The sequence below is a fragment of the Gouania willdenowi genome, unplaced genomic scaffold (assembly GCF_900634775.1).
Source record: "Gouania willdenowi unplaced genomic scaffold, fGouWil2.1 scaffold_32_arrow_ctg1, whole genome shotgun sequence".
Taxonomy (NCBI): Eukaryota; Metazoa; Chordata; class Actinopteri; order Blenniiformes; family Gobiesocidae; genus Gouania; species Gouania willdenowi.
The window spans coordinates 118,304-132,252 of record NW_021145091.1 but is presented as its reverse complement, the minus strand read 5'-3'; the positions used below and the strand labels follow the sequence as shown (position 1 = coordinate 132,252).

Below are 13,949 nucleotides of genomic sequence, written 5' to 3'. Positions count from 1 at the left end.
GTATCGTATCATTTCTCAGAAGAAAAAGTTCATGTTTAGTAAATAAATTCCTCTGTGAGCTCCGCTCTGCTCTTTTGCTGCTGTCAGCTCAGCTGCCGGAAGTATAGCCTATTTTGATCATCGCACATCACTAGCAATATGTAATTGAAGGGTTATTACATTTTTTTTTAAAGTGTCTGTGAATTTGCATGTTGACAGCATTTTTATATAAATTTTATAATGTAGATTTTTTTTGTTTGTTTGTTCTCTGCTCCCCAGAGTGCTGTTAACCAAATGGTGATTGGAGTCCAGCAATATCAGGCCGCATTATTGGAGCACCTTAAACAGAAAATGAGCAACATGATTGAGAGACATTCTGGGGACCCGGTTCAACTAAAGAGTGATGCAATGGGGATATTTGACCAGTTTGTCGACCCTTTCTGTCAAATTTCTTCCACCCATTTGCAGGATAAGACAATCAAAGAACTGTTAAAACCAGTTGAACCAGAGATTGTTGTCGCAAAACAAACAGTATGCTATGTGAAACATGGAGACTCCAGAGTTCTTACCATTAAGGACCATTGTTTTCATTATATACCGTTGGTGAAAAGTTTGGAGCAGCTGCTATCACATCCAAGAACAATTGCAATGATTGATGAGAGGCCACAGACATGCAAGGTTGGATTTTTTCATGATTTCATTGATGGAGACATTGTTAAGTCACACCCACTCTTTTCAAAATTCCCACAGCATTGCAGTTCGTTTTATATACTGATGAAATTGAGCTATGCAATCCTCTTGGATCTCGGGCAAACAAAAACAAATTGTTATTGATTTATTACACTTTAGGTAACATCAACCCTAAATACAGATCAAGACTTGCTGCCATTCAGTCTGCTTGCCATGGTAAAATCAAAAGATATTTCCCGTTGTATTGATGAGATATTTCAGAGGATTAACCATGACTTAACTGAGCTGTGTGATGGTGTCCAGCTTGTCACTGCAAATGGTGAGAGGACAATTTATGGGGCACTTATGTCTGTGTGTGGAGACACTCTAGCTCAGCATGAAGTGGCTGGATTTAAGATAGGAGTGGGATTTGCCTACAGTAAATGCAGGCACTACGAATGCAAGTTTGAAGACATGCAGGAGCAATTCAATGAAGATTTGTTTGTTAAAAGGACAATGGCAAGTCATAACAGGCCAATGTAATGACATTGAGAAGGCAAATACTGACTTTCTGAAAGAAAATCTAAAATGACATATGGCATAAAACAGGAGAAGCAAATTAACAGAATTTCCTCACTTTGATATAATCAATCAAACCCCACAGGACATCATGCATGTCATTCTTGAAGGGGTTGCCCCTTATGAAATAAAATGTGTTTTAAAGCATCTTGTGCTTTCAGGGCATTTGGACTTAGATGTATTCAACAGTGCAATTATTTATTTCCCTTATTCTCCTGTGGATGCAAGGGATAAACCTTGTCCCATATCTGTCAATACACTGTCATCAAATGACAATAAATTGAAACAGTCAGCTGGGCAGATGCTGGTTTGTTAAAGATCCTGCCATTTCTCATTGACAAAATTGGAGAACATGATTACACACAATGCTACTTAAGTTGTTAGAGATAGTCAAAATTCTTTTTTCACCTATTATTGCTCTCTCAACTCTTTCAAGGCTGAAGCTTTTAATAGAGCAACATTTAAAACATTTCAAACAGCTGTTTCCAGATGCAATATTATACCTAAACAGCATTACTTGCTGCATCTTCCTTCACAGATTAAGGCACTTGGTCCTGCAGTGAGGCATATGTGTATGCGCTTTGAGTCAAAGCATTGCTTTTTTAAGCAGTGGGCTTTGAAAAGTAGTTTTAAAAAATATCTGTAAGTCTCTTGTGAAGCACAACCAACTTTATGAATGTAGTCAGAATGTGCATGAGAAACATCCAATTTTATCAAGTGAAGTTGACATGGGCCCAGCCTCTGAGGTGAAAGATGCTCACTATGTTGAAGGAAAGATTATAGACTTCTTAGCATAGAGCATGTCGAACATATGGTTTCAGTACGGTGGATTATGCACATGGAAATAAGCATACATGTGGAAAATCTTTGGTTATTTCTAATGTTATCAATGATTCTCCAGAGTTTGCACTTGTGAAAAACATTTATATTTTAAATGCGTCAGTGTATTGTTTTGAATGCCAGCCTCTCTCTACAGTTGGGTGGAATGATCATTATTTAGCTTATGAAATAGAAGTTCCCGACCTAGCGCAAGCCAATATTTTCATGGATGCTGAAAAGCTTGTTGATTATACACCATACTACTTTGTTAACTTCAATAATAGCATGTACATTCCCCTGAAGTATGAGCTCACAGATGTCATCAAACATCATTCTTCATGAGTCTTTGAGTGGGGTACTTTTTTTTTTAAGGACAAACCAATTGATGACAGCATTTATTTTTACTTGTTACTTTTGGAATAATGTGGTGCAGTATGTATGAGTGTAACAGAACAGAGAAGGAAACATAATTCCACAGCTTTTGCCTCTGTCTTTTTTACAGATCACATGGACATGGTTTTGATGGAAATGTAAGAAGTATAGCCACACTGTACTGCATTGTGAGTTGGGCATGTTGCAGTTTTCAATAAAGCAGATTTGTTGTCTCAATTCAAGTTAAGTCTATTTCTTGAAACAAGACAATTCATCTTTTGCAAATAACACAGCAGCTTAAAAACCTTGTGAAATGTCAAAAAGCTTGTTTCATCTGACATATGACTCAAAACAAGATGTTTTCAAGACAGTTTCACTTAACAAGGTATTCAAGATGCACTGTCTAAAACAAGTTCCTTTATCTCACTTAAATCTTGCTCTTTAGGTGATTTGTCTTATATTAAGTGTGATAAGATATTTTGACTAGAAATTAGAAAAATATACTTGGCAAGATTTTGAGTTTTTGCAGTGAGGCTATACATATCTCACTTTGCATGTAATGAGTCTATCATATATTAGTTTCACTGTTTAGTTGAATAACAGAAGTGACTTTTTCATGATATCTAATTATAGGACGAGCACCTGTGTATATATTAGAGTGCTGCAACCCGACCGAAGTCCGACGGGACCTGTCGGAACCCAACGGATTCGGTCGGGCTCGGACAAATATTTAGAAACTTATCTAGAAATATCTTAATGCCTATCGGGCTTCGGTTCGGATTCGATCACTGCTCTGTCGGACGAGGGCGATGCAGTTCCGTGTTTGTGTGTGTCACAGTTGTTAAGGAGTGTTTCTATTATCATGTACTTTGTTCAAACTTATATATTTGGGTGAAGATTTAATGAATTGTTTGTTTTAGTCAGCAGAGGACCCCAACACTTACCTTCAATCAAGACCCTTGGTCAGCCCTGTGGTGATTGTCTGTGAGACAAACTGCATCCTGGTCATTGGAACAGTTCCTCTGCTGACTTTCCCCAAAGAAGACCTCAGTGAAAGCATGATGTATCTTCTTGGCTGTTATTACACCTTTCACCTCACATATCCCAAGTGCATTGCTACCCTCCTGTCTGTGCTACAGACAGAGGTTTTGTTAGATGCCATCCATGAGAAGAACATGACTACTTCCTACAAAAATCTATGGCTGAATGGAGAAAGTTTCATGATTAAGACAGTTTAAACATCAGTTTTAGTTTAAGTAGTTCAGCAGCATTAAGTCCCTCCTTTTAAAATGTGGCTCTGTTCAATGATGTTAACTACAGTCGTGTGGGGCTATTGGTTATTGCTCTGGTTTGTGGTCTTGACATTGTGATTTTGCACAATAAAAGTGTAGAAAGATATGTCTCAAATGTTTGTTTGTTTTTTAACTCTTATTTTAAGGTAAATTGTCTTTCATTAAATTCTGATTTTAAGCATTATTTTCTTGTAAACATTATCATATTTAAGTGAAATGTGCTTGTTTTTGGAATAGCTGTTCCTATTCAAATTTTATTTATTAAGCTAATTTTTCTTATTACAATAATCAGGTCTAAAGAGGCCAAAAATAAGTGAATATTTCTGATTTTAAGAAAATTGTTCTAAACATTACAGCTTGAAAAAAAGACAATATTGCTTGTCAAGTCCTCCTTAATTTTGTGCTGTTCCTGACTTGATGGAACCTCTCTTTACTGGATGTTTGCCCCGGATTTCACTCAAGAACCAGACGTTCATTTACTTCTTTCCTTTTATTTCGAAGTAATGGCTTTAGGTTTGCACATCAGCTTAGCCTTAGCTTTAACTTCAGCCTTAGCCTTGGCTTTAACTTCAGCCTTAGCCTTAGCTTTAACTTCAGCCTTAGCCTTAGATGAAAAACCAGCTGCCCATCCAATCATTTAAAGAGTCTTTTGCACCTCACAGTAAGTTCAGTCCCAGGTGAGGGGACAGAACACTTTCCCACTGGAGCTAAGCACTGCTACTGTCTCAGCTTCACTCACAGTCACTGGTTTGTGCCATTATCACCCTCAGGTGTGCTCACTCACCGGTGGGAAGGACTTCTACCTGGCCCCTCCCCTGCCTAGCAGGAGGGTGAGAGGCAGCTCACATGCAGTTTAGGCAGAACATTGCTTGTTTTTGGTCTAAAACTACCAATTTCAAGATTGCTTCATGGTCTTTTTTAACATACGATAATTAAATGTTGTTTTCAGAACATCTAATTTCATCTTAATCTAAATCGAACAACAAAACTATGGATGTAAGCAGAGACAAAACTGATATAATCCAGACAGTAGATTAACACTAAAAAGACAGTTTGAGCAAAATACACAAAATCTAAATCGTTAACAAAGAGAAATAAATATATTTTAAATATTAAACTTAATACACATTAAACAACTCATATATACCTTGTAAATCAAATAAAGCAGACACAATAGACCCTTAAATAACATATAATTTGATAATAATAATAATAATAACATTTCTACCTAAATAAATGCAGTTTGCTATTCTGTACATACATGTTGTTAAAGTTCATAGTAGTCATAGATCTGCTTGACAATGTCATATATTCTCCTTTTTCTATGATAGTGTAATGTAGCTAGGCGACCAGCCTGCTAACTAAACGTTAGCTAAATACTCTCTGGGTTCTAGACTCAAACACGCTGTAATTCAGTCTTTAGATCAATGTGTCCAATTGTGATACAGTAAAATAAACACCACTGTGAACATTTGAACACACTGTCAGACTCAGATCCACCTTTTTCACTCAATGATGTTCTGATGAACTTACTGCAGCACTGCCCACAGTAGTTGTTGATGTAACTCACTTTCCTTTACACAGGAGATCTGATCTTTAGATAATGGTGTATTTTTTTATTCACCCTCTGTTGATCATCATAACTTCATAGCATTTATTCAGACATTCTCAACACAGACACATGGTGATACAGGACTGTGGACCAGAACATGTTATCAGGAGATACAAATGATTTCAGCCTGTCTCACTGTGCCTGATAGAAAATGTATCCCCTCTATAATCCTCAGGTGATGGACTAACATCATCTGCTTTATTCTGTACACATTTATCATCATTCATAATAAAACTTGTGAATTAGGAACAGTTTCACTTTTGTGGAGAAGAACATGAGACAGATGTGACCTCATGCTTTGTGTTCTCAGATGGTTCCACTTTTAGGCGTCCGGAAAGAAGATCGTGTTGACTTCAAAATAGTGTTGGATGAATCTTATAAGATGGGAACAGGTCCTGATAGAAAAAACAGGCTGTGATCAGTGGGAGGGGCCTATAATGTCACTGTAAAATCTTTCGTGTCACATTCTAAATACTGTATCTTTGCTATTTTTCAATGGATTCACATCAAATTTACATGTATTATTGACCCCAAGATGAGCAAAAAGATACATTATAACCCCGCCCAAAACCAAACAGGAAGTCAGTCATCTTGTCTGTCTGTCTCACAGAGGACTCAGAGACACTTCTGTCTATCTCTCTGTCTGTGTGGCTGTCTGTTTTGGCTGTGTGTCTGCCTGTCTGTCTGTGTGTGTCTGTCTGTTGGTGTGTCTGTCTGTCTGTGTAGCTGTGTGTGTCTGTCTGTCAGTGTGTCTGTCTGTCTGTGTGTGTGTGTATGTGTGTATGTGTGTGTGTGTGTGTGTGTGTGTGTGTGTGTGTGTGTGTGTGTGTGTTTTTTTATGTATGTGTGTGTTGTTTGTGTGTATCTGTCTGTTGGTGTGTCTGTCTGTTTGTCTGTGTGTCTGTCTGTCTGTCTGTGTGTCTGTCTGTCTGTGTAGCTGTGTGTGTCTGTCTGTCTGCTGGTGTGTCTGTCTATCTGTGTATCTGTGTCTGTCTGCCTGTCTGTTTGTCTGTCTAATTGTGTGTGTGTGTTTGTCTGCCTGTCTGTTTGTCTGTCTATGTTTCTGCCAGCCTGTCTCTGTGTATGTGTCTGTGTAAATGTGTGTCTGTGTCTGTCTTTCTGTGTGTCTGTCTGTCTGCCTGCGTGTCTGTTTGTCTGTCTGTCTGTCTGTCTGCCTGCCTGCCTGCCTGCCTGTGTGTCTGTCTGTGTGTTTGACTGTCTGTAGGTGTGTGTGTGTTTGTCTGCGTGTCTGTCTGTTTGTGCAGCTGTGTGTGTGTGTGTGTGTGTGTGTGTGTGTCTGTCTAAGTGTCTGTCTGTGTAGGTGTGTCTGTCTGTCTGTCTGTAGGTGTGTGTGTCTGTCTGTCTGTCTGTGTAGCTGTGTTTGTCTGTCTGTGTGTCTGTCTGTCTGTAGGTATGTCTGTCTGTAGGTGTGTGTGTGTGTCTGTCTGTCTGTGTGTCTGAATGTCTGTAGGTGTGTGTGTGTGTGTGTCTGTCTGTGTAGCTGTGTTTGTCTGTCTGTCCGTCTGTTTGCCTGCCTGTGTGTATGTCTGTCTGTCTGTGTGTCTGAATGTCTGTAGGTGTGTGTGTGTGTGTGTGTGTGTGTGTTTGTCTGCGTGTCTGCCTACCTGTGTGTCTGTCTGTCTGTCTGTCTGTGTGTCTGACTGTCTGTCTGTCTGTCTGTCTGTCTGTCTGTTTGTCTAAGAGTCTGTCTGTCAGTGTGTGTCTGTCTGTCTGTGTGCCTGACTGTCTGTAGGTGTGTGTGTGTGATTGTCTGCGTGTCTGTCTGTGTAGCTGTGTGTCTGTCTGTCGGTGTGTCTGTGTAGCTGTGTCTGTCTGTTTGTTTCTGTGTGTGTGTTAGTGTTTGTTGTCTGTCTGTCTGTCTGTCTGTCTGTCTGTCTGTCTGTCTGTCTGTCTGCGTGTCTGTCTGTCTGTCAGTCTATGTGTCTGTCTGTCTATGTTTCTGCCTGCCTGTCTGTGCGTGTGCGTCTGTGTAGCTGTGTGTCTGTGTCTGTCATTCTGTGTGTGTCTGTCTGTGTTGCTGTCGGTCTGTCTGCGTGTCTGTTTGTCTGTCGGTGTGTCTGTCAGTCTGTGTAGCTGTGTCTGTCTGTCTATGTGTGTGTGTTTGTCTGCCTGTCTGTTTGTCTGTCTGCCTGTCTGTGTGTCTGTCTCTTTGTCTGTGTGTCTGTCTGTCTGTCTGTCTGTCAGTCTATGTGTCTGTCTCTCTGTGTGTCTGTGTGTCTGTCTGTCTGTCAGTGTGTCTGTCTGTCTGTGTAGCTGTGTGTGTCTGCCTGTCTTTCTGTGTGTGTGTGTTTGTCTGCCTGTCTGTCTGTCTGTCTGTGTAGCTGTGTGTGTCTGTTTGTCAGTCTGTCCGTCTGCCTGTCTGTCTGTGTGTCTGTCTGTTTGTCTGTCAGTGTGTCTGTCTGCCTGTCTGTCTCTTTGTCTTAGTGTCTGTCTGTCTGTCTGTCTGTCTCACAGAGGACTCAGAGACACTGAGGAACCAATGGAACCAAACCAAATCCCAAACCCAGGATACAGAGTGTCAGTGAAGGAGGTACAGACGGTGTGGATGAGTGTCAGAGAGTCAGAGGAGACTTCATAGAAGGACAGACGTCCATCAGGACAGTCCACATACACTCCTACTCTACCAGAGGAACCACAGGAACAGGAGGTACGTGTGTCTATGTTATTGTGAATGAAGGAGTAAAAACCACTGAAACATCTCAGTCTCCAGGACTGATTATTAAATCCAAACCAACAATCATCACTGATTCCTTTCCTACTGATTCCTCTGTAACTCACTGCTATAGAAACATCTCCATTCCACTCCACCTCCCAGTAACAGCGACCAGTCAGACCAGTACTACACAGAACCTGATAATGATCAAATCTGTCCTGATGATCAGGATAAAGCTCCTCCTCCTCCATCACACATGTCACCATCCTGTTGTTGTCAGACAGTCTGAGGTTTCTGTTGATGGAGTTTGTGTCGAGGTGAATGTGACAGAAATCTGATGAGACACAAAGAAACAACAGTTGATCATGTGATGCTTCATTGTCTCTGTATCACTGACATGTTCATTCACTCAGAGCTTCATGAGGACACTTTGAATGAACACACACACACACTTACACTTCCTCACACCAGCTTTGATCCTCTGCTCTCCTCCATGGTCCGCCCTGCAGGAGCAAACACAGGCAGTGATTTACACACCTAAAGAGTCCAAAGTGCTGCTCAGAAACCTGATGCCATCTCCATCAAGCTCCATGTTTCTACTGGTTTGTCTTCAACAGCTTCACCTTCTTCATCTCCTTCAAAGTGTTCCTCTCTTCATCCTCACTGATTGGTTCCACCTCCTCTGATCTTAACTATACACTATTATATATATGTATATTTACACTATTTGGTCCTTTGCAGTTTAAATAAGTTTGGTAGTCGTAATATTTTTATTCTTTTTAGTTTTTGAATGTGGATAATATCACACACTAAATCATAATTCTCCCTTTAGAAATACATTTGTCTTATGAATTCTAATACATTACAATGATAAATAAATGAATAAACAAACCTATTGATTGACTGTATATAGTGATTATTTCAAAAACATAATAAAAAGGAAAATTAAACATAAGACATCAATACATATTCACAGGAGTATAATTTACTAACCTCTCAACACTTCTCTTTAATAAATAATAACAATAATCTTGATAAAATATATTCATGACTTTGTATCTAAAACTTCAACATTCACATAAATGTACATATATATACACTAACACATATAATTACACACTCATATATAACTGATAAATAGAGATTGATAAAATACATATACACCCATACATATATATCTACACATAAACACACACATGAAAAAAAATAAAATAAAAAGAAACATAGATTTGAACATTAGCTGAACAACTTTACACAAATAATTAACACTAGAAATAATAATTATAAAATACTTTAGTTTAAATATATTTACTACTTTAACTTTTACAACTAGAATAGGCTAAAAATGAATTAAATGAATAAATGAAGACTGACACAAATAAATATAAAAATGAATGAATTAAATAAAGAAATAATTAAACAAATACTTAAATAAGTCAATAAATAAATAAATAAGTTGATCTCCAAAGGCACCAAATATGACAACACAAAATACTTTTGTTATAATGACAATTTACCAAAAACCTCTTGGGTAATAATAAAATAAAATAAAAAATCAGGACAACTTTGTTTTTTGAAAATAGCCAAACACATTATAAAAACTTATAGACTCAAAATGGCTCCATCCAGATAGTTTTGATTATGTTAAACTCAGAAGAAAGAACAAACTGTTTCCTACAAGAACATGACATCAAATAATATAATAATAATTAATAATAATAATAATAATAATAATAATAATAATATATAATAATAATAATAATAATAATGATGAATAAGAATAATGATAAATAATCTGATCTGACTGATCTGGACATGTCATCTACCAATGGCTGTTAGTGATTGGTAGATGACCGTTGCTATGGATACTATGGACAAATACAGAATGAACTCTCCCTCAAAAGGAAACACTCTGAAAAAACTCTGCTGCTGGGAAAAGACTAAACTAAAGTGTTCTAATCATTCCCTCCTGATAAAACAAGTAAAGACTGAAGGACACGTCACAGAAAACAATAATGCTGATGCTGCTAAATATGTTGGTGTATGTTAACATGAAACACATCAGTTTTGAAATCATTCAATCAAAACTATATGTTCAATCCCATAAGGTTTTTATAGATAACGCTAATAATTCTGTAATTTGTCTCATGTTTAATTAAAAAACGAAAACATTAATGAAATAAGATAAAATACTAATTATTGAACAAACTAAAAAACTTAAATTGTAATATCAAATTAGGAAAATAAACTAAAATACATTTTGGTTGAGAAACTTTTTAATAAAAGTTCAGCCTTTGTTTCAAAGTTAGATTTGAAATGTTTCACATAAAAATATCTCCTCCATAAACCAGTAATTATTTTATTTTTAAACCTAAAATATATAAAGACTAAGAAAAAAATATGAAACACAACAATATTTATTTTTAGTTTGATTTTGAATATTTCATTTCAAATCACTAATGTCCTAAAAAGTCACAACTTTCACATTATTACATTATTTAATAATAATAAACATAGAAACAAAACACACATCAAACAAATGTTTTTCTGATCTTAAATCAGAAATGTCCAAATCAACATATATTAAATTAAAACAGCTTTAACAGATAAACCAGAAATGAATTTCTCCTCTTTTTGACATGAATGAAATGAATGATTATGAAACTATATCTTGTGTGAACTGCAGTGAACTGGTAGAAAGAACATTAGATAACACACAACACAACTTGTTCACAACTGATACAGAAAGAATATAAAAATAACATTGTTTGACCTAGAAAAATAAACACTTACACAACAGAATAATTACAACATATAAACATTGATTAAATAAGATATTATGGAAACAAGACACCACACACAACACACACACACACACACACACAACACACACACCCACACACACACACATAGATATATATATATATATGTATGTGGGTGAATGAATAAGGATGATGTCATGCTGTATGTATGGGAGAAACGTGTGTTGTGAGTGTGAGTGTGCTAGTGGGCGTGTCATAGAGTGATTGATTGATGGATGATGACACTTTATGTATAACTGAGAGAAACGTTGTGTGAGTGAAAAATGTACCAGGGCGCAGCCCCGGCGTCAGGGGGTCAATTAGAGGGGCAATGCCCCCCCCGCCGTACCTCCTTGCCCCCCCATTGGCTGTCAGAGTGGTAGGCCTAATGATTTTTTTTTCCTGCTGATTTTTTTTTTTTTTTCTAAAATGATTCATTTTTTTGTCACATTGTATCAATTCATATTCAGCTAACTGAAATCAATAAAATGTAAAATTCAAAAGAAATATTTTAAGATACTCTCGGCTTGTGTCGTGTGACGCGTTCGTGCTGCCGCAAGTGACGTGTCAACGTCTGTTTGCGTAAGGAAACGTGCTCTGACGTTTGGAGCATCAACTGCCATGTGTGGGAATTCTTTTTCTACTTTAAAGTTCTCACAGACAATAAACTCAGCATGTTGCACCAACGAAAAGCACATTTAGTGCAGCTGGCCTTTGAAAGAGACTTAACTAAAAGATTTGCTAGTGAATGGAAGGAAGCAGTAATGAAGAGGTTCAACTCTGGGAGACGCCGACTGCAGCTCTAGTGGTGAGTTGAGACGATATCTATTTATTTTTTTTATTGTGATAAGGTGTGCTTTAACAGATTAACAAGGGTGAATAGACGTGATTACTTATACTAATACTTAAACGAACAAATTAGATAAGTATGCACTTCTTGGTATGGCAAAATTAAATGAAAAGGAAATGATCGTGAAACAAAGAAAAATAAATAAAACTAAATAAATAATTAACTAAATAGATTTAGAAAACAAAAAAAAAAAACGAGGGGGGTTGAGTATACAGTTTGATTAAATTAGATAAAATTCAAAATATGGGGGTGCCAAGCTAGTGGTAATGATAATAACATCAATAATAGCAATAATAGTACAATAATAGTGGCGGTGCTAACAAAAACAAAGATTATAATAACAGTTATAATGGTGATAATAATTATCATGAGACTACCAATATTATAATAACACTAATAATGATAGTAATAAAAAACAATGATAATAATAATAATGATAATAACATCAATAATAGTAATAACAATAATAGTAACCATTAATCATCATCAAGCAGCATTCCCAACATGCTGCACCCAACCTGTGTTTTAATTTTTTTAAATTAAAAAATCCTAGGCTAGGATAGTGAGATGCGATTAAAAGTGGGCCCAGTAGCTACCTTGCGTCCCATTCCGGGTAGGCAACCAAGCAGACGCACTGTCCTGTACACCCATCCAGCCCGAGACATCTGGCGCCCTGGGCCCTCCCTGTTCTTAATTTTCCTTTTCTTTTTTTTGTAAAAAAAAAAAAAAAAAAAAAAAAGTTTGTATGAGTGATTGGTGTTTTACAACTGGTTTTCATGTGCATATGAATTGAAATGTGTGCTTGTCCCGGTACTGTACCTAAGTACTGTATGCATATGTAGGTGCAGATCTGTGGGAAAATCATCAGCCCCCCCCCCCCCCCCCCCCCCCGTGGTCATCACATGCCCCCCTCACAATATGGTTCTGGAGCCGGGGCTGCCAGGCGTGTCTTTGAGTGAGTGATCATGTGATAGAAGGATAGCTGTTTGCACACATATATACCTACACACATACACACACACCTACAGACAGACATACACAACATACCAGTTTTTGTTTATTCTTAAATATTTTTAATTTAAGATGGGTTAGGATCTTTTTTTTTAAGGAATTACTAAAACTTTTTCTTGTTGATCGTACGTTGTTATTTTTGAAATGACAATTAGAATAATTTTTGGATATCATATTTATAGATTTCATACAGTTTTCTTTCTCTTGATGATTAGAGTTGATTGACTTATTTTTTTGTAACACTCCCAACACTTTACAGTTGTAGCTTGAATAAAATTCATTGTTTTAGTTAAAAGGTAAATAAACTAATGATCTTAATAACAGACATGGATAATATTTTTTCATATATTGAGGAATCATATATACTGTATAGACCCTGGCCCAGAATGCAGAACAGTGGCTGATCACCTGAGGTTATAAAAACAACCTCCACCACCTAAACGTTCTAATCAAAGGTGGGGGGCTGAACTGTACATGGTACGTGGTCTATAGATTTAACTAGGACTCTTTAGAGAGATAATAAAGATATAAATACAATCACAAATCTGTTCCCTTGTAATCTATATAAATATTAGTAGAGGCATAAATTAACATAACACCTGGTTACATTTCTGTTTGTTCTAATTACTGTTTTATTCTAATGATTGATTTACTTTTCAGTTCTTTGAGTTATTTTCTTACTTTTTTATTCACTTCTTTAATAATCTCTGTCAGTTTGAATATTCTGTTACAACTGTGTAAAATATTTTCATTTACTTCTATTTATGTTCTAAAAATCTCACAACTAAAACCCTTATGTGTATTTATATCCTCAGATAGATAAATAAATATTAAGACATGGATAGAATTAGATAGAAATTATAACTTGAAATATATAAAAAATCATAATCAACCTTTGAAATGTATACAAATGTAGTTTTTTGTTCACAGGATACAGACATCACCAGCTGAGAACAGAAACCATTGGATAAGTATTTGATTTAGTCGAGGACGTATATGTTAAACTTTAATTATGATTTATTATTTTATTAAATATACTAATATAGGCAATGATAAAGCTTAAATTAAATATCTGAAACAAACCACCCTGCTCAGTTAGGAAATAGAACAGCTGTGATAGCAATAACACTTATTAACTAATATAGATTCATATAATTGTAAATTTAAATGAGTAAGCGATATCACTGTGTTTCAATTGATTTTTATTCAACAAAAGTTTCTATATTATATTGATAGATTATTTCTGCACAGTTTATATTGGAGGGTGATCATGTGTTTTTGTTGTTTGTGC

At 36.4% G+C, this 13,949-nt stretch overlaps 1 protein-coding gene across 1 annotated transcript in view; it reads right to left on the bottom strand.

Moving 5' to 3' along the window:
* Positions 1–7,698: 7,698 nt before the first annotated feature.
* Positions 7,699–13,949, bottom strand: part of LOC114459573 (NACHT, LRR and PYD domains-containing protein 3-like) — a 28,612-nt gene continuing 22,361 nt past the window's right edge. Inside the window, exons 10-11 of the mRNA XM_028441783.1 lie at positions 8,453–8,499; positions 7,699–8,330 (exon numbers count right to left, since the gene is read on the bottom strand). Of these exons, the coding sequence (XP_028297584.1) occupies positions 7,792–8,330; positions 8,453–8,499 (586 nt within the window). The 3' untranslated portion in view covers positions 7,699–7,791. The remainder of the gene's footprint in view (positions 8,331–8,452; positions 8,500–13,949) is intronic.